Below are 20436 nucleotides of genomic sequence, written 5' to 3'. Positions count from 1 at the left end.
GTGAGATGGCTCAGTGGCTGAGAGCCCAGGGGAGCCATTTTCATTCAAACCAACATATCACCTGACTGGAGACTTGAGAGATATTAGGATTCTCACTTGCTGGGTGACTGTGAAATGTACCTTGTGCTTACAGTGACATAGCAACATTTAGTGTGCTTCAAATCAAACTAATAGTAGTACATGTTGAGCTTGCGTAACAGCTGCTTCAGTCCAGGAGCTGCTCCAACATGTGAGGCAAAGCTATTTTAGCTGCTGTTTGGGAATACTAAGTGATAAAGACTCAAGTTGGATGACAGAACCACCTTTTACCCTCATGGATCTGACACACTGCTAGAGCTTACAGGATAGAAAGGCAAACGTAGTTTGAGTATTACCTACAAGAGGGGGAATAGACACTTAACACGGGGTAATCAACTGGAGCTCTCGCTCAGACTGACCGGTACGTCCCTGCAGGGAAGGAGGACAGGAAGGACAGTGGGAAGGGTGAGAACACTGCAGGAATGTACGGACATTTATTTCAAGAACTGAAGCTAAAGTTTGGATTTCTTGTTCACTGAAAGAACTACAAGTAATTTGTCATCACCGAAGCATCTGATGCGTGGGAAGAAGTGAGGGACAGTTGGACACAGGGGGAGCAAGTGGTACATGACGGCCTTCCTGTCAGGCATACGCAGGGCTTTGTGGTTAGACCAGTGATCTCCACAGAGGGAACAGGGAGGGAGGCCCACGTATGTTCACACGCATGCATGCATGTGTGTGTGTGTGTGTGTGTGTGTGTGTGTCCGCACGTGCATGTGTGCTTGAGTAACCAGAGGACAGCCTGTGAACTCTTTCCTTCCCACCTCGTGAGTACTGAACTGGAGTCCTCAGGCTTATTGGCTGGCATCTTCACTTGGTTAGCTTTGTTCCTCACTTCTAGAACTTGTCTCATTTTTCTTTCTTTCTGCGATCTTTTTAGATGTTAATTTTGTACGCTGTTTGTTCTTGAGGCAGTTTTTCATGTAATTCAGGCTGGCCTCATCACTGTAGATGACTGAGCTTCTGAACCTCCTGCCTGACTCTGAGTGCTGGGATTGGAGGTGCTCCCCACTGCGTCACATCTGTGTGACGCTGGGCATCAAATGCGTTCCAAGGCAAGAACTCTACAAACTGAGCTACCATCTCAATACAGTACCTGTATTTGTAATAACATTATATATAGAGGTTGAGTTATATATGTACATTATCAAATTTGAAAGGCTTATGTTAAAGATTGTTGTTCCTTGTGGGAGTGCATGCTCAAGGGAGCGTGGAGGTTCATCTGAACCCAAGGAGTTCCAGTTAGAACTCACAGGGTAGATCTGCTTTATAATTTCTGGGATCTCTTAGGAGGGTAGGGTGGAGAAGAGCAGATCCAAGATCTGGGAGCTTAGGGTGAGCTGCACGTGCTGGCATGTGCCTGTGAGCTCAGCTCCTTCCTTCAGATGCTCCAGCCCATGAGTCCACTAGTCTGGCAGCAAAGCAAGAACCAGTCTCAAATTAACAAAACAACAAAAGTAAGGCTAAAGGAAAAAAGGAGAATGGGAGAGAGAGTGTTAGGTTAAAGGAAGTTGTTTTGTTTGTTTGTTTGTTTTGTTTTGTTTTTTTAGTGTATTTGCCTAAAAGGGGAAAAGAGAATGTAGAAAGGTTGATTGAAGAAGAACAGCAGAGAACGTTTATGGGCTATGCAGTTCTAAAGCAGGGCTCGGCTGCCAGTTACTGTAACTGTCAGAAGTGTGACATTTGAGGGCTTGCTGTACATTCCAAGCCACTGGGTAGTGCTACTGAATTCCAGGGAGCCTTTATTAAAGCTACATTTAAATGTGATGGGGGAAATTTAAAGATGCCTATGTATTATAAAGCAAACCTATCCTTTATTTTAATTTGTCCACCTTCAGACATTAATGTTTCTTGTGCTGTTTAGATGCTTCTCTTGCATCTTTGCACCTAGATGACAAGTTCAGAAGGACTTAGTATATTTCCAGCCCAGCCCACCCCTATTTTCAGCATCATTTGGTATGGTCCCAGATCAGTGCGTGCATCTTTGTATGCCAGAGCCCCTGAGAGCTTGCATTTTGCTTTATAGAGGCAGGAGATTCCCATGTCTGTCTGCTTAAGCCATCAGAATCATCGGGAAACCAAAAGGCTCAACACATTTTCTTTGGAGGAAAACCAAGCCAGCTTCTGGCTGCAGCCTCGCTTCCTTTGTTCTCCATCTCAGAAGATGCACGTGAGGGGAGCTGCCTGGTAACTGGGGTTCCTCTGGACCAGCGTGCTTCTGCCCGTTTGCTCAGTTCTTAATCATGTCATCTCCAGGACTCCAGGAAAACAGTCAGAGGACCCCCTGTAGGTGGGACTTTATGTCATGTTTTTCCTTAGCTGCTTTCATTTAGAACTCTTACATTTGCATGGTATACAGATGAAATAGTATTACAAAGCTGAAATTAAATTTAACCTGATTTGAACCTATAAATACTATAGTGAGAGCTTTATTTACTATGTATTATCAGTAAGTAATTACCGCTAAATTAATTCTGAGAACAAATAAATGTACCATGGGAATCTAGGACATTTGCATGTGTAATTCGTATCTCCTCATCTGTCAGGTGAAATTTCCCAGACAGATGTTTTTCTGAAGCAGCGTTTATTTTAGAAGCTAAAATGTCAGGCAAGCAGTGCCAGTCCATCTCTTGTGATTAGAAATTTGAGTTAACTCAGCACCCTTGCTGCTAGGGTGCTCATTTTCTAAGCAGAAGGTAGCATAGTTAAGTGTGTGACCATATCTGGAGACAGAAGAAAGTTAAAGTTCACCCCATGCTACTCTGGGTTCATCTAAGATGGCTGATTCTAAGATGGGCTTGCAAATGTCTTAATGCTTCCTATAGACTTAAAATGTATAAGTTCCTAGAACCTGGGCATCCTTCTTATTACCTGGTAGTTGAGGAGAGGATCTTAAGTCTTTAAGAATGCCTGTCGAAGCATATAAGCCCGTGGGGTTTGCTGGAAAACAAACAAAGCTGAAGACTTCGTTCTTAGTATTTGGGTGAGTAATGTGATTCTGTCCTTAGAAGCAACTGATGGACAATTTCTGCTAGTTACTGCATTGTAAAAACTCCCCATTAGGCCTTTAAGGCAGCATATGCTGTGGCATGTTTCATGTGTATATCATGCCCTGTCAGGTAGAAGCCTGAAAAGAGTGTGTGGCTCCAGTCTCTTACTCTGTGTGGCGTTTCTGCTTTTGAGATTTCGAGTTAGCATCAAAGTCAATTGAAGAATTTTCCTTCCTGTCTCGTCTGTCTCATACTTTAACTTTGCTGTTGTTGTAGTTTAGAAATTGAACTGAGGGCTTCAGGTATACAGGCACACGCTGTACCACCCAGGCCTGTGCTTAAACATAACAAGTGAAGAATTTATGAAATGGAACTCCAATTAGGAGTACACTACATTCTTGCTTGTTTTACCTGTGAGGTAATGAGGGGAAAGCATGTAAGGATGGGGGCAGTGAGACTTCAGTGTTGCTTGTAGACTGCACGATGGCTTGTTTCTCCCAGGCGTGCTTAGCCTTGGCAGTTCTAAGAGGAGTAGTTTTAGTGTGGGCATTATTTTAAATTATTAACCTAGGAAATTATTTCTTAACAATTTTTATTTGTTGATGAATTCTGCCAAGAATATTAAGTGTCTGCTCTTGGTCTCTTTAAGATATGTCAGTGTGTATTTATACTTGTTTTTAAGGAGCTTGTCTATAATGGGGTAAAGATGTTTGAAGAAAGCATGGAGATTTACATCCTGCCTTTTCATTTGATTCTGGGCCTCATGCTTGCTCACTAGCTCACTCTTTCTCTGCACCCCCCCAACCCCCTCCCCCATCCCCGCCCCCATCCCTGCCCCTGCCTCTTTTTTTTTTTTTCCCCACCCGAGACAGGGTTTCTCTGTGTGCCTCTGGCTATCCTGGAACTCATTCTGTAGACCAGGCTGGCCTTGAACTCACCTACCTCTGCCTCCCAAGCACCAGGATTAAAGGTGTGCATCACTGCTAAGCTGAGCAGTTTACTTTTCAAACCTAGATGAGTCTTTATTCTGATACTTTGTCAGATACCACACCATGCCTGACCTGGAAATCTCTAGGAAAATGTTTTATACTGGAGAGGAATTGACACTCTATGACAGCTTTTTTATGTATTAAACTACATAAAAATAGAGCTTGAGATGAGAGTTGTGACCCTTAAATATTACCTTTCAAATTTTTATAAAGATTAGACCACTATTTCATGATCAATAATTATAGCAATAGATCATTTTAGGAACCAATTGGTATAAGCTTTTGTTGAATAACACATTTGATATCTTGAACAAATGCAGCCATTCTGTCTCATTCCCCTTTCAGTGGAACATAGTATAAACTTGACAGCAAAAATTGTACCTTTCCTAAAACTAAATCTGAGCACCACGGACAAGAATTGTGTGGGAACATTGCCTGTCAGGCTTGAGAAGAGGACTGACCTGTCGGCTACCTGTGATGCTTCATGGTGTCTCTGCGCTCTCTCAGAGGTCGGTGCTAAGGAATTACCTGTGGGCTCCTATGGGCCTTCCGCGTCTGCCTTTGAAAGCAGCTGTGGAGTTCCCACTAACTCAGGAGACTGCTGGCTCACGGAGAATTCCAGATGAAGGGAGAAGTCAGGCACCGACCAACTGACCTAAGAAACCCTTGGTTCTTCTGTCCCTGTCCCGCCCAGGACTGCCCGTTGTGTGTCTACAGGCTGTGAGCTGTGGTTGCTTCCCTGTGAGGGGTCAGTGGTCCCCCTGCAATAGGGGAGATGACCGGAGACACTGGGGTCTACTGACATCTGCCAGCATTCTCTTCTGTGTCAGTACAGGATTACCTATTGAGAAGACAGATACTCCTTCCCACAGTGTGAAGAAAAGGTTAGCCCGTCACGGTGCACTTAAGAAACCATCCTGTGAGCCCATTTAAATACTTTAGCAGCCCTCTTACAGTACAGCTCTCTGCAAACCTTGCTGAGGGCCAAGTTAATTTTCCCTGGTTAATGTCTGACAGGAGAGGCTTTGTGTCTTGTCTACACCCACTCTAATTTTTCCAGAATCCCGTCTGAGACCATCTTTAAGAATTGTGATTACTGCCAAAGTTTTGAAGCCATTTTTTTTTCTGCTAAATAGCATTGTTGCTACTGCTGTTAAAACAGGATCTCATTGTATTCCAGCCTGTCTTGGAACTCATTGTAATCCTCCTGCATCAGCCACCTAAATCATGATTATCATCCTCTGCTATCACACCCAGCTAGATTAACTATGAAGTATAATCTCACATTATTAACACCTAAAAATTGCTTTTATGCCTTTGGGAATTTGGGTGGTGGCCAATTTGGCTTTATGCCAATCATAATTACACTGTGCTAAGCATCTCTGAGTACAGAGTGTTTCAGAGCTATAGGTTTTACAGTGTGTTGTTAGTGGGTGCTGGCCATTAGCTTTTTGATGTGAATGGTTTTGTGTGTAAGTGCAGTGCCCTCGGACAGCAGAAGAGGCCCAGAAGCTGGAGTGAACAGTCAGTTGTGAGCTCCTTGATACGGATGCTGGGAACCAAGTCAGCCCTGGCCACTGGCTGTTGAGAGAGAATGTGCCAGTTCACTCTCTGACTAGCACTCTGTGATCATCATGGGACAGAATTGACTTGTTTGTTTTGTGACAGGGTCTCACGTAGCCCTAGGTGAACTCCTGGTATGTTTGTCGCCACCTACCAAGTGATAGGATTACAGGTGTGTGCCATCATACCTGGGATGGGGACTCATCCCAGGAGAAAGCCAGTTCACCCTTTTTCAGTAGCTCTTCACTTTTTTAACTCGTGGCAAGCTGAAGTCAGCAGGAACCTTACAGTGCTCTGCCAGCTACAGTGTACTGTATAGCATGAAATGTCTTGCCGAGTTACTGATGTAGGATAGTCACATTATTCTCTGCAGCAGTGCCTTGTAGTTCTCTCATTCTGTGGCTGACAAAATGCCATGAGTAAGTTTGCTTCTTGCTGCATGCTGCCTACATTTGAGCCACCAAGTGTAGCTAGAAATGCCCCTCTCCTGCATCCTAGCTTGTCCTGCCATTGGCTCACTGGAGACCGTTCCCCTGCCCCCTCATCACACTGTTGGCTTCTCCATCTATCTCACTGTGCAGTGCTCTTCCCAAAGCAGGGGAGGAGGCACAGCCACAGCAGAAAGTGGCTACTCTGAAAGCTACAGTGGGTGTGACTTACTGGGTCATCTTGAACCAAATAGGCTTTTGTTTTGTTTGTGAGAAGTGTTTTTGTCATTGACCTAAATTAAAGTCCAGAGAGAAAGTGTATGGCAGATAGCTGTTGTGACCCCCAGGTTATAGAACCTTGATGTAGTACGGTCCCTTTCCTTTGTGAGCAGACACCTTCTTAAACATTGACGTTTCAGATGCCAGTGCTGTGTTTGTATTACCTCTACTCCTCCCTCTCAAACCAGTGACCCTTTTTCCTATAGTTGATGTTACACATACATGTAGACATACATACATGTACATGCCTATAACCTACTGAGCCCTGTTTCTTGTTGCTCTTACATCCTTGGATTTGTGGCTGACTGCTTGGGTTTGTATGACCCATGGAGACTCATCCCAAGGGAAGACAGATTCACTTTTCAGTAGCCATTCATTGCTCATAGCTCTTCATTTAGGACTTGGGGCCTTGTGAAATTCTCCTATTTGTGTTGGTATACTGAGTAAACGTGTGTGTGTGTGTGTGTGTGTGCGTGCACATTCATGCAGGTAGAGAGCTGAAGTTGGTATCAAGTGTCTTCCTGTATCCATTCTTGTTTCTGTACTGAGACTGGGTCTCCTGCGGAACCTGGAGCTCACGGACTCAGCGAGCCACCTTGCCCTAGGGATCCGTCTCTGCCTCCAAAGTGCTAGAATTACAAGTGGTGCTACACCTGCTTGACTGTAAATGGGTTCTGTGGTTGGGTCATCAGGCTTGTGTGGGTAACAGCTTTATCCATTGAGCCATCTTTCCAGCTCCTAGCAAGACGTTTTTATTGCTTCTTTGCCAGTTCTGTTGTTTGTGCATTTGGGAGATGCAATACCAAAATACTTGTTCTAACTGGAAAATTAGCACAGTGTTAAAGGAGCTCTGAAGTCTCTTGTCTGATGACAAGTAACCTGGGAAAGTAAGGAGTGATGGGTTGCTTTCTTCTTCTTAGTTTCCCTGGCAATTACTCCTTTTCCAGATATCTGGCTTTGAGCCCTACTAATTACCTTCAGAGGCTTTTGTATTATAAAGCACAAAAGTTTTGTTTTCTCACACCAGTGTTAGGCAGATTTATACCATAGTATCCTTTCTTTGGGTAGGGAGACTGGGACAGGGACTCCTGATAGATCTCTGGAGGTCTGTGACCCACTTCAAAGACGATGGGACTGAGAGTGACCGTCCTGCATCCCCTGCCTTCGTGGATATTCCTGCACGAGACATTTGCCACATTGTACGCAAGTTGTTAACATGACACCTTCTAGTCTGTGTTGAAGCAGACAGCCAAGCATGGTTATGGTCCTGACCCCAGAGCCTAGGCTCTTTCTGCTCCATCGTTCCTCTTGGAAAGGAAGGAAGCAGAGTGTTGTGTATTTCTCTTCTGAGTGTTTAATGTGCTGGCGCTTCACCACCAGGGCAGTGCAGAGTCCTGTTAGATTGTGGGTCTTCAACAGTTCATTGAGTATAGCAGCAAGATTATACAATTACCTTTCAGTGTATACTTGAACATTCTAATGCATTTTACAAGTTGTTATTGCTATAGAACAATATCTCCAAAGATGCCTTTCTGTTTGTAATTGCAACTTTAGACAAACATAATCAGTTTTTTGTCTGTAGATTTTTCTGGTTATTTCATGTAAATGGCACATATTATATATGTTCACTTGGCTTCTTTTGTTTACATTTGTGTGGAGATAGATGTATATTCCGACAGTTACCTGGTACTTCATTTCCTTTTGTGAGTAACATTACTATAAACATAAACTATCGGACTGGAGAGATGGCTCAGCGGTTAAGAGCCCTGACTGCTTTTCCAAAGTTCCTGAGTTCAAATCCCAGCAACCACATGGTGGCTCCCAGCCATCTGTAATGAGATCTATGAGATCTGACGCCTTCTTCTGGTGTGTCTGAAGACAGCTATAGTGTGCTTACATGTAATAATAAATAAACCTTTAAAAAAGAAAACATAAACTATGGAGATCTTCATTTATCGTGGGTAGATCTTAGGATAGACGTTGCTGAGGTGTGTGCTGAGGTTTGCTTACCACTCCTTAGAGAAGTCGCTGATTTTCCCAGGACGGCACTGACACTTTGCATCCCTGCTAGCAGTGTGGTGCAGTTGCAGCTTCTGCCTCTCCGGGTCTGCACGGGGTAGTGTGATTTGTTCTGGTTTTGCACTGCTGGGGTTTGACCAAGGATACCACATGCTCAGGAAGTGCTCTCTTAGGGAGCTGTCCCTGAGCCTTTACCTGCCTTCTTAGACTAGAGCCACAAGAGTGAGTGTGTGATAGCTCTGATGTGGATGGCTGACTAATCACCACTGCTATTGGGCGTTTACAATGCTAACAATACGAAGGCTGGCAAGGCCAAGTCACTGGTGATAAGCCTTTGAGACTAATGCTCCGTGTTAATACTTTCTCATCAGTGCCAGTGTCTCTGAGAGAATCAACTTCAGTTCAGGAAGGATTTATTTTGGTTCATTGTTCAAAAATAAATAAATAAATAAATAAATAAGGCTGTTTGCCAGGGAAAACATCCCAGTGAGTTAGTTCAGTTGGATCTGTGGTGACAGGCAGGAAGCAGCAAGTTGGGGGTAGACTAGAATAGTTACTACCATTAAGACCCCATTCCCAAGGGCTGGAGAAATGGTCCACCTCTTAGGAGCATTTACTGCTCTTCCGGGGGACTCAGGTTCAATTTCCCACACCCACAAGGCAGCTAATTCCACTTCTAAGTAATTTTATGCTCTCTTCTGGGCTCTTAGGTGCTCTGTATGCATGTGATAATGCTTTAGAAAACAAACAAACAAACAAACAAAAACCATCTTCCAGAGGTCACTTCTAAGTAGGCCCCATTTCAAAAGCCTTTCCAAACTCTCAAAACAGCCACCAACTGGGAATTAGTGTTCAAACCCTGTGGGGACATTTTACTTCCAACCATGATATCCTTGTTCCACAAGGCAGCCAGTCTCTGCCTCCTGGTCTGAGCCTTCCCACAGTTTCTAATTCCTGGTCCATTCTGTGAAGAAGTCACTGCTGCATGCTCTACTGTTGCTCTACTATTGTGCACTGAGCTTCTCCGGGGACGCAGCTTCTTCATCGTGCGGGGGCTGTTTCCTCAGAGAATGTGAGCAGACACACCCTTCTCCCATGACTGTCCTGGGAGAGTGTTTTCCTTACAGCAATGCAAAAGCAACTGTTCATTTACTATACCAGTTTTGGATCTGGATATATATGATTTATTTAATTCCAAAGATGGGAGGAGAAAGACCACCAGCTCAAATCATCTTGTCCAAATTAATTAAAGCAGGCAAATAATTAAAGCAAGCTTGTTTTAGGCGTGTACAAGACAGCCTCCTCCTAGGGCGGGGTTCTAGAGGTCAGCCTTGGGTATGAGGAAGACAAAGCTCTTATGACTCAGTGGTCAGGAATTTCCAAATGGAGGATTTGGCGGGCAAAATAGGTGGGGTTACAGAAGCAGAAAATAAGCATAGCAAGTCAGTTATGACAGCCCCTGAAACAAAGACTGCCCTAACCGCAGGCAGTCATAACAAGGTAGCCATACCAACCCTTTCAAAACAAAGGTAGAGCTGCAAGATGGTGGTTAACCCTTTGAAACAAAGGCCTGCCTGCCATTCCTGGAACAGACAGTTGAATACCATGTGTAGTTAAGGTTACAGGTGGGCATAGCCCAGTCCTTGAGAAACAGAAGTTTCATCACAAACAGCAGTGAGCCTAGTTTGTCTTTACTGTAAGATGGCTTTTAAGCCTAAGACAGAGGCAGACTAGTTCTTTAGTTTGCCAATATTTTTCTTGTATAGGGATTTTCAGTGCATTTTGAAGTATAAATAAGACCTTTTGTTTTGATGGAGGTTTTGGTTGGTTGATTAGTTTTGAGGTAAAATCTCTCTAGGTAGGCTTGGTTGGTGTGTACTTTCTATGTAAAGTATGTTGGCTTCAAACTTGTTATACCTCTCTCTATCTCTGCTTCCTGAATCTGGGATTACTGGCATGAACCACAGTGCTTAGCTTCAAGTGTTTTCATTTTGACAGTTTCTTTTAATTTTTTTTTTTTAATCTGCCTTCTTTCCATATCCTAGAACTCTGCTTCACTCGAGACTGAGGCTCTCCTGTTCTGTTTAGAGGTTTTTGTAATTGTCAGGTTCCATTTGGATGGGAGGTCATAGAAAGCTGTGTGAGGGAGTAGTGTTTTAGCTCAGAGAGGGGCGAATACAGTGTGTGGGTGAAACGCCTCGTTTGCCTATCTGGGTGCAGTTCTTAGGCTGGAGCACAGTACTGCTCCTGGAAGTACTGCATGGAACCATCTCTGCTAAATTAGCCATAGACAGAGAGTATGACCAGAGTGGCTCCACTCTGCCTTCCAGAACAGAAGTGGGTCAAAAGCCAGCTCTGGTAGCTCATATCTGTAATCCAAGCATGTGGAAGGCTGAGGCAGGGGTATTGCCATGAGTTTGACATCAGCCTTAACATCAACAACAAGAAAAGTGTGCATAGTTTGGGGAAAGATCATTGCTGTTTAGGAGGCTGTTGACCAGGCTCAAGAAATACAGTCAGCTTCGGCCTGCAGGAATTAGAACAGTCGAGCCTGATTGTTTGAAATCTCTCAAGATGGTAAGTGGGTTAGATCATAACAGTGTCTGTGGCTTCTACCCCATCCACTAGGAAAGGAGGAGCTGCTTCCAAACCTCCACACAGCAAGTCATTTTAGACCTCTCCAGGGCTGGCTTGCTTCCCTCTTCAGAAGATCTTTGGGGTGGGTGTGGGGATTGGAAGCAAGTAGGTTGTTAATCCATGTATCATTTTTTATTTTAGTTGTTGTTAATTTTGTTTTAAGATAAGGTCCTTTTTATTTAGGACATAGGGAGGGGAGATGAGGGAGTAGAGGCAGAGAGAGAGGGGAAAGAGAGAAGAGGGGGAGGGAAGTGTAGAAGGAGGAAGTGGAGGAGGAGGAGGAAGAAGCTGACCATGAACACATGGAGGGGGTGGAGAGAGAAGAGACAGAGAGGGAAAAGAGGAAGAACAAGAGTAAAGCAAGGCCAGGGTTGGTCTCAAGCTCTCTAAGGATGACCGTGGACTGAGCCTTCTCCCCCACTTAAGTGCTAGAGTCACCACCCTGCCTCACCTACGTGTGTGCAGGCAGACCAAAGGTCAGCTTTAGGTGGTGTTCCTACGAAGCCTTCTACCTTGTTTGTTGAGACAAGATCTCTGACTGGGACCTGGAGCTTGTTGCTTAGGCTAAGGGGACTGGCCAGGGAGCCGTCTCACCTGTCTCCGTGTCCCCTGTGCTAGGACTACAGGTGCACACCGCTGTGCTGGCCGCTCATGTGGGTGTGGGGGATCGCGCTCCTGCCCTCATGCTTTTGATCTGTACAAATACTTTTACTGAGCTGTTTGATTAGTCTACATTTTTTGGTTTTGGTTTATCAAACATAAGGCAACTAGTAAAAACATAAAGTGTGTGTGTGTCACTGTGATAAACACCATGACCAAAAGCAACTTGGGGGGGGGGGGGGGCAAGGACTTATCCTCTAGGCAAGTCAGGTTAGGAACTCAAGGCTGGAGCTTAGAGGTAAGGACTGAGCCGAGGCTGTGGAGATGGGCTGACCCTGAGATACTCTCAGGGCTAACTCAGCCTACCTTCTTACACAACTCAGGGTCACTTGCCCAGGGGTGGCTCCTCCCACCATAGGCTAGACCGCCCCACATCAATCAAGAAAATGACCCACAGACTTGCCTATTTGCCAGTCTAATGAAGGCATCTTCTCAATTAAGGTTCCCTATTCCCAAATGACTCTAGTTTGTGTTAAGTTGACAAAAAACCTAGCACAATGTGGAAGAAAACATGACCCCAGGAGAATGTGGGTTGGTTTCAATTGATGGTGCTTTGATCAGTTCCGTTATGCGTGTGACTGTCATCAAGCCCCTCACTGCATTGCAGCATTGCATGCTGTGTTAATGCAGTGAGAGCAGCATGCTTTACACCTCTGTGCCGTCTCTTGGCAGCTCTCTCCTTGGGGTGTGTATGTGTACTTTTGAAAACAGTTTATTACAGTTTTGCCTACTGGTCTTAATTTTATGACATGAAATTTCAAGTTGAAATGGTTTGAAAACACCTCCATTGTTTCTGCGAATGGGGAAGATGAGAACCCAGTTCATATTTGTGGTGCCAGCACCATGGTGTAGTGACTGGTTATACACTATGGGGTGCAGAGTGCTCCCCACTCAGTGTCTGGTGATGGTGCTGTGGTGCTGCTGGGTGGCCACTCTACTGCAGGCTTTTCTCCTTTGTAACATTCTACTGTCAAACATTCTCCTGCAGCAAGTGTCTCATCGTGATGCCACAGACCTCACTGCAGACCACCGAGCCCTTCTGGTGATCTCCCTGTATCGGGGTGAGCAGGTTGACAGTGCATGAGGTCTCCACAGATGTGGTGCCTCTCCATCCATCCTTCGCCATGAACCCCTGAGCTTCTCCATCCTGGCTAACCAGGAAAGTGAATGTGCAAACACCTTCCATCTAACTCTAACTGCCATGCTCTCGTCTCAGAGACCCCCAATCCTTTCATGGTAAACTTATAGAATTTTACTAAAAGCCATACAATTTGGGATTAGTTTTTTTCTTCCCAATCAAAAGTAAGTAAAAATAGACAGTACTGGATATGATAGTCACTCAGCCCGTGACCTCTTAGTGATGGGATTTGAAGAGTGAGTACCATGTGCACACTAAGAGCTATGCATCCAGAATGTAACCACGAGCCCTTTCTTTTGGGCTCATCCCTCCATGTGACCACATACCCAGGACAGCAGACTTCAGGGAGGAGGAGTCTCTGGCCATCCAGCAAACCTTGCCTTTATATTGTGTTCCTGTGCCTCGTGTTTTTGTAAAAGCCAAGACAATAGCTATTTCTCTCAGAAGAATTAATCTATAAAAACATAATAAGTGTTCCGGAACTGCAGACACCAGAATAGTATTCCTGTGGCCTGAGTTTAGGAAACTGCAGGAGTCACTCATAGTCACTGCATTTGGGGAACAACTGTGGAACTGCTGCAAATTCTGTGGTGTTAAGAAGGGCCGGGCATGGTGGTACACGCCTTTAATCCCAGCACTGGGGAGGCAGAGGCAGGCGGATTTCTGAGTTCGAGGCCAGCCTGGTCTACAAAGTGAGTTCCAGGACAATCAGAGCTATACAGAGAAACCCTGTCTCAAAAAAACAAAAAACAAAACAAAACAAAAAAAACCCACCACCACCACCAACAACAAAAGGGTTACTTATTCCGACTTGTAGAACTGGCCTCATTCTTGACTGCTGCATGCTAGGTGAGGCTCTTCCTTTCACAGCTGCAGGCACAGAACTGAGAATAATAATAATAATAATAATAATAATAATAATAATAATAATAATAATAATAAATTTAGTACTGGAGACGAGGTGTGTGTGCGTGTGCGTGTATAAAGGGCTATCCCTTTATTTTATTTTTTAAGATTTATTTATTTTATGTATATAAAATAAATTTTTATGTACATATATTATATGTACATAAAAGACACAGTAGCTGTCTTCAGACACACCAGAAGAGGGCATCGTCTCCCATTACAGATGGTTGTGAGCCACCATGTGATTGCTGGGAATTGAACTCAGGACCTCTGGAAGAACAGCAGTCAGTGCTCTTAACCTCTGAGACATCTCTCCAGCCCCAAAGCTATCCCTTTATATGTGTTTCCAAGTAGAGCAAGACTTCATAAGAAGTCATGTAACTTTCTTTTTGAGAGTAGGTTGACTTGCTCTGGAGTGAGTATATAGCTTATTGATAGAGTTTGCCTGGTTGGTATGTGTTAGTGCCTGGGGTCCTTCCCAGCATCATAAAAGGTCAATAAATAAAATAAAAGCATTAAGCCCAGAATTCTAGATTGTTCTTTCTCAGATACCATATAAAACTTTTAAATGTTATTGAAATGCAAGGTTTGTAACTTGATGTATTCAAAATACATGTAATATCTTAATTCCAGGACATTTTTTTTTGTAGTGTCTCTTATGGGGTAGTTTGTGTTCATGTCTTGTGTTAGGGACAGGGAAGCAGGAAAAACTTCAGGAATGGGTGAGCACCTTATTGTGGGAGCTGTCGCAGGAAGGAAGTGCAGCTGTAATTAGATAATAAAACCATGGTTTCAACTAGAGTAACGTCTTGTATGTCTTAAAAGCCTTCCGTTTCTGCACAAAGTTTTAGTACAGTTAAATATGGTTAATAAGCCCAGATGTGGCGAGAAGTAATTAGGGCAGTGGTACAGTCAGGGACCTTTACAAAGTGTCATCAGAAACTCCAGCTGCTGGAGAACTTGGAGTGAAGCTGGGACGTGGTAGAGCCAGAATTACTGCAGGGGAGTACTCTGAACCTCAGGGAGCCGCTGGGAGGACACAGAGGAACAGCTCTCTCATCCATTGACCATGTGTGTCAGTGAGGTGACCTCTCTGCAGTATACTTAGGCTCTTCCTTGCCATTCAACCCAAAAGATGGACTTTTGGACATTTGTCTTAGAAATCTCTTATTTTCACTTAGAAACTTGTACAAATGTTTGTAGTACCTTTATTATAATAGCCCAAAGCTGAAATCCACCCATCCATCCTTGGGACACCAATTACCAGGAATTCCCCCAGAAATATAAGGACCATGTTTTCAGCTCATGAGCAGGGTAGCTGAGCCCAAGGCCACATGAACAAAGCCTTCTAGGAATCTGTTGCTGTGGCGCTTATAAGACAACACAAGTACAGATTTGGAGAACAGTTCAGCTATAGATTATAGTTTTCTGAAATGCGTGTTTCCTGACAAAACATGATAACATTAGATTGTAGTTAGTACACATTTTTAAAAAGTAATTCTTCAGCTAGGTCGTGGTAGCATGTCTTTAATTTCGGCACTTGGGAAACAGAGGCAGGGTTTAAGTCTCTGGGTTAACTTGGCCTCTTCCCCAGAACAACAGATAGTCAGAGTGGCTTTTCCTTAGAAAGGACTGTGATCAAGATTCCGCTGTCAGTCAGAGTGAGGTCCTTTTAATTCATTTTCCTTTCAGGTTTCTCATCTGTGTTGCTTCTTGGCTCCGCTCAGTGAATGCCATCAGGGTGGCTCTTGTCTCCCTGACAGCCCAGCAGTTGTGCTTTCTTGTTTAAACGTCATTTTATGTTCCATCACCCAGACCTCTCCTCACCCCATCTCTGGAGGATTTCCTCCAGCGTGAGGAACGCAGATGAAAATCCACACTACTAGGAACTCAGACATCGAGGTCATTATGGAAGCCCTAAGAAAATGCAACTCCTTTACTGATGGTCTTGAGTCGGTTAAAACAATTCTCTAAGAAAACCTCTTTTGATAATTTCTAAGTTGATCTTTTGTTTTGAACGGCTTATTTTGGAATTGCTTCTTTTAAGCCAGCTTACCTGACTGTGAAGTGTTTGAAGGATGCTACTGTGTTTAGAGTTGAATTACACTAATGTGCTGGGTAGTCGTGATATATTTCACAGATATGTGGACTGTCGAAGCAAAAGACATGAGCAAGTTGTCGTCTGCTGCAGGCTTTGCCAAGTACACACACTGCACATATATTGAGCACTGGAAGCGGCTGAGTTCAGAAGCCTGAGGAGGGCTTTAGTGCTATACTTGATTTTTTTTTTCTTGCTGATGTCTGTCTGCCTGCCTTGTCTGTCTGTCTGTGAAGGGGGAGGGGACAGATGGGGCAGAGGGAGGGAGGGGGGAGGGGATGAATGACTCAAGTGCTGGATTGCGGGCATGCTCAGCAGTGCTGACAGCTTTGCCTTTTGAGAGTCTGTTACTGACGTCGTGTTGCCTGTTGTGTCAACTGTGAGTTACTGCCCAGTGCGGGATTGCTGATGGTTCCACTCCTGAATCCTAACAACCACCTTGGGAAATGCGTGCTCTTACCTCGCCTGGATAGAGGATAAACTGGCAGCTTGGAAGGTTAAACTAGTTATAGCTGGCAGTAGATTCCTACCTGGGCTCTGTGGGAAGCACAAGGATTCTCACCACAGGTGGGTGTGTGAAGGCTGGAGGGGAGCCAACGAAGGCACAGACAGCCGATGAGCCAATGAGGGACGCCTTATTGAAGGGGCTGCCAGTGAGGCGGGTGTACAGTGTACCCTCAAGTCATCTCCCCAGAGAATGGTTACTGTCCTATCTCTGTTGTTGTAACACACATTAGTTTATACTACTGGCATGTGTACAGTACAGGAAAGTACAGAATATTCTAAGTACTAGACATTATATACTTGGTATGAGATCCTATAAAAACCAAACAAACCAACGCACCCTCCAAGGGCAATGTGCTCAGGAGCCAATGGTGAACGGGATGGAGCACCGAGAGCAGAGAGGCTAAGAGCGGGATGGAGCACTGAGAGCAGACAGGCTAAGAGCGGGATGGAGCACCGAGAGCAGAGAGGCTAAGAACGGGATGGAGCACTGAGAGCAGACAGGCTAAGAGCTGTTGCACTGTGTGCTGTTCGTTCTGTTTTAAATTTTTCAATGACATAATTTTGAATTATGTGTATTTTGTCTCTGGGAATGTAGGTACCAGTGTCCACAGAGGGCAGAGGGGTCAGATTGCCTGGAGCTGGAGTTACAGAAAGCTATAGGGTGTACTTTGTGGGGGACAGGAACTGAATTCTAGTCCTCTAGAAGAGGACCATAGGCTCTTAATTGGTGAGCCATTTCTCAAGGCTGGCTACAAGTTTCTTCCCCCCAATTTTCTTACTGTATAAAATACATTTAAATGTCTTACCAATTCTCAGATGGCACCACCATCCACCTGTAAATGTTCTTTCCTTCTGAGATTTAAGGTCGATGCTTTAGCTAGGCTGACGAGCACAGAGTCCTGGGATCTCCCTTACAGAGTACACCACCACGCCCAGCTTACACAGGCGCTGGGGATCGAGCCTCAGGTCTTCATGTTTATATATGAGCGCTTGGCCTACTGAGCTGCCTCCCCATGATAACCTTATTTTTAAAAACGTGAACTCTGCCAATCCTTCCCTTCTCTTTCCCATCCTCCTTCTATTCATTCTACTAGTCTATCCCCGGTACTGTAGTTTAGTCAAGAGTAATTAGTCCTCTTGGGACTTGCTTATTTACTTAATATAATGTTCATATATATATATCATGGTGGAGCATGTATCCAAATTTCCTTCCCTTTTCAGGCTGAGTGACATTCAATATTTGTGTTATTACTGCATTTGTTGAAGGTTCCCTATCTTTTTGGAACAGAACTGGTTGACAAGATATTAAAAAGAATGAAATATAGGTACATTCCTCCAGGACCTCAAATTTACCTGTTTTAGCGTATTTATAAATCAGTCTAAAAGACCACTTGCTGCTCCTTCAGAGAATGGGATTTCACTTCCCAGCACCTACACCAGTGGCTCACAGCTGCCTATGTGGCTAACTCCAGGCTAGGCACAGAAACACACACACACATAAATAGTTGTTTTTTTTAAACCGAGGAACGGTTTGTAGATTGTAGAAACAATCAGCATGGAACAAGGTGGAGGGTCACCTGAGAAGACGGCAGAGACTGATGAATAGCTCAGTGCCATGGGCAGGCAGTGTGGTGGGAGGTCCCCGTAGAGAGGGCACAGGGGCAAGGGCTCAGCACTGGGAAGGAAGCAGTGTGGTATGTGGGTAGATGCTGCGGTCTCCTATGGCAGATCTGTCACCTTCTGTCCAGTGCCTGCTGGAGCGCTCACCACTGCACCTATGCTTCCTCAGCTGAACTCGATACAGAGCACACACAGAAGGCCCTGGAAATGGAGCACACCCAGCAACTGAAGCTGAAGGAGCGGCAGAAGTTCTTCGAGGAAGCCTTCCAGCAGGACATGGAACAGTACCTGTCCACGGGCTACCTGCAGATCGCAGAGAGGCGAGGTGAGCTGGGGCACTTCCAAGCTGCCTGCAGAGTTGGGTGTGGGTTAGAGTCCTTGTGCTTAGACCCTAAGATGAACGTGACTGTTGTGATCATGCCTGAGGTGACATTACAATTAAAGATGAAATTATACAGGAGTTTGAAAAGTATTTTGTTATTTTATGGTGTTCAGGATCCACCAAGGGTCTTAGACATGCTAGGCAACTAATTGTCTGAGACAGAAAAAAAAATGTAGGTTAAAAAGGAAAAGAAATGACCTATAATTATAGTGTGGTCCTTTTCAGTCTGTTAAGTCTATATTCCACTGCTACCACAGTCAACATCGCTGTAGCTGACTTCTCAAATGCCATCAGAGCTCTTTCTCCCCAGTGTTAATAGGAGAACATTTCATTGGGGCTGGCTTACAGTTTCAGAGATTTAGTCCATTGTCATCATGGTGGGAAGCATGGCAGCAGGCAGACAGATACAGTGTTGGAGAGCCTAGACTTCTACATCGTGATCCACAAGCAGCAGCAGGAGAGGATGTACCACACTAGGATTAGACTGAACATTGGAGAGCATCAGACCTTCCCCCACAGTGACACACTTCCTCCAACAAGGCCATACTTCCTAATGGTGCCACTTGCTATGGGCCAAGCATCCAAACACAGTCTGTGGGGGCCGTTCCTATTCAGACCATCACATTCCACTCCCTGGTTCCCACAGGCCTGTAGCCAAAACATAATGCAAAATGCATTTAGTCCAACTTCAAAAGTCCCCATAGCCTATCACAGTCTCAACAATGTTTAAAAGTTCAAAGTCTCTTCTGAGATCCATGCAGTCTCTAAGCTGTAATTCCCTATAAAATCAGAATCAAATAAAAAAACAGATCACATACTTCCAACATATAATGACATAGGTTATACATATTCCAAATGGAAGAATGAAGCCTGTAAGGAAATACTGGATCAAAGCAAGACCGCTAGCCAGACTCTAAACCCTGCATTTCCATGTCTGATGTCAAATCCTTTTCCAAACACAGTTCTTTTTCTTGGGCTGGTTCCATTAGGTATCCTTGGGCTCTGGCATCCCTAACATCTTGGGTATCCAGGCTTTATCCTCACAGCTTCACACAGTGGCCTTGCAAAATCTTCCTGCCACATGCCTAGCCTCACCTGTTTTCCTTAGTCATGGCTGGAAATCTCACAACCCCTTTCATGCAGTGGCCTCTCTGGTACTCTATTCAGGGACACCCCTGACACATTCCTGGCCTCAGCGGCTTTCCTTGGACATGAAGGGGAAATCCATCCTTGATTCTAAAGCCAGAACCATGTGGCTGTCAAGTTCTGCCCCTTGCTTGGGCTGGAACCTGGCTCCCTCATTCAATTACAACTTGACTAGCTTTCTGTTTTCTATGGTTTCCTTCACTGCCTGAGCTTGGCTGTCCTGGAACTCAGAGAGCTGTAGGCCTCCAGAGTGCTGGGGTTACCATACCTGGACCCAAAGTGTTCTTTAATTTCTTTTCACTGTATGGACGCTTAGCTGGGTGGGTCCTGCCCTGAGGGCACTACTCCTTTATTCCATTTGTCATCTGGCTTTTCTTTTTTTTTTCTTTTTTTTTTTAAAGATTTATTTATTTATTATATGTAAGTACACTGTAGCTGTCTTCAGACACTCCAGAAGAGGGAGTCAGATCTTGTTACAGATGGCTGTGAGCCACCATGTGGTTGCTGGGATTTGAACTCTGGACCTTCGGAAGAACAGTCGGGTGCTCTTACCCACTGAGCCATCTCACCAGCCCCCTGGCTTTTCTTTAATTTGTTTATATCCTTGAACACTGGCTTTACCTCCTTCCTTCCTAGTGCACCTTTTCTTTTTTCTTTTTCCTTCTTGTTCTTGCTCTCTTCAGACACAACAGAAGAGGGCATCAGATGTCATTACAGATGGTTGTCAGCCACCACGTGGTTGCTGGGATTTGAACTCAGGACCTCCAGAAAAGCAGTCAGTCAGTCCTCTGAGCCATCTCTCCAGCCCCCACCCTCGGGTCCTTTTTCATTATAGACCTTTGTAAGCATGGCATTAATAACCACAGAACACAGTCCAAACTAGGCTCTTTTGGAATCTTGTCTGAAAATGCAATTAATTAAAAAACTCTTCAATTTTGCCTCAGGTAGATTTTTTGAACATAGGTAAGAAGGAGACATTCTTCACCAAAATATCCC

At 44.6% G+C, this 20436-nt stretch overlaps 1 protein-coding gene across 2 annotated transcripts in view; it reads left to right on the top strand.

Annotated features, from left to right (window-relative positions):
• Positions 1-20436, top strand: part of Dtnbp1 (dystrobrevin binding protein 1) — an 80018-nt gene that overhangs the window by 52864 nt on the left and 6718 nt on the right. Inside the window, exons 1-2 of one of the 2 annotated variants that reach the window (XM_006516984.4) lie at positions 2029-2364; positions 18082-18237. In XM_006516984.4, the coding sequence (XP_006517047.1) occupies positions 2322-2364; positions 18082-18237 (199 nt within the window). In that variant the 5' untranslated portion in view covers positions 2029-2321. Of the gene's footprint in view, positions 1-2028; positions 2365-18081; positions 18238-20436 lie in introns of those variants that run through there. The other variant, NM_025772.4, reaches the window with a different exon arrangement.

Source organism: Mus musculus, chromosome 13 (genome assembly GCF_000001635.26).
Source record: "Mus musculus strain C57BL/6J chromosome 13, GRCm38.p6 C57BL/6J".
NCBI classification, from domain to species: domain Eukaryota; kingdom Metazoa; phylum Chordata; class Mammalia; order Rodentia; family Muridae; genus Mus; species Mus musculus.
The sequence above is the reverse complement of the archived record's forward strand: the minus strand, read 5'-3'. Positions and strand labels throughout refer to the sequence as shown.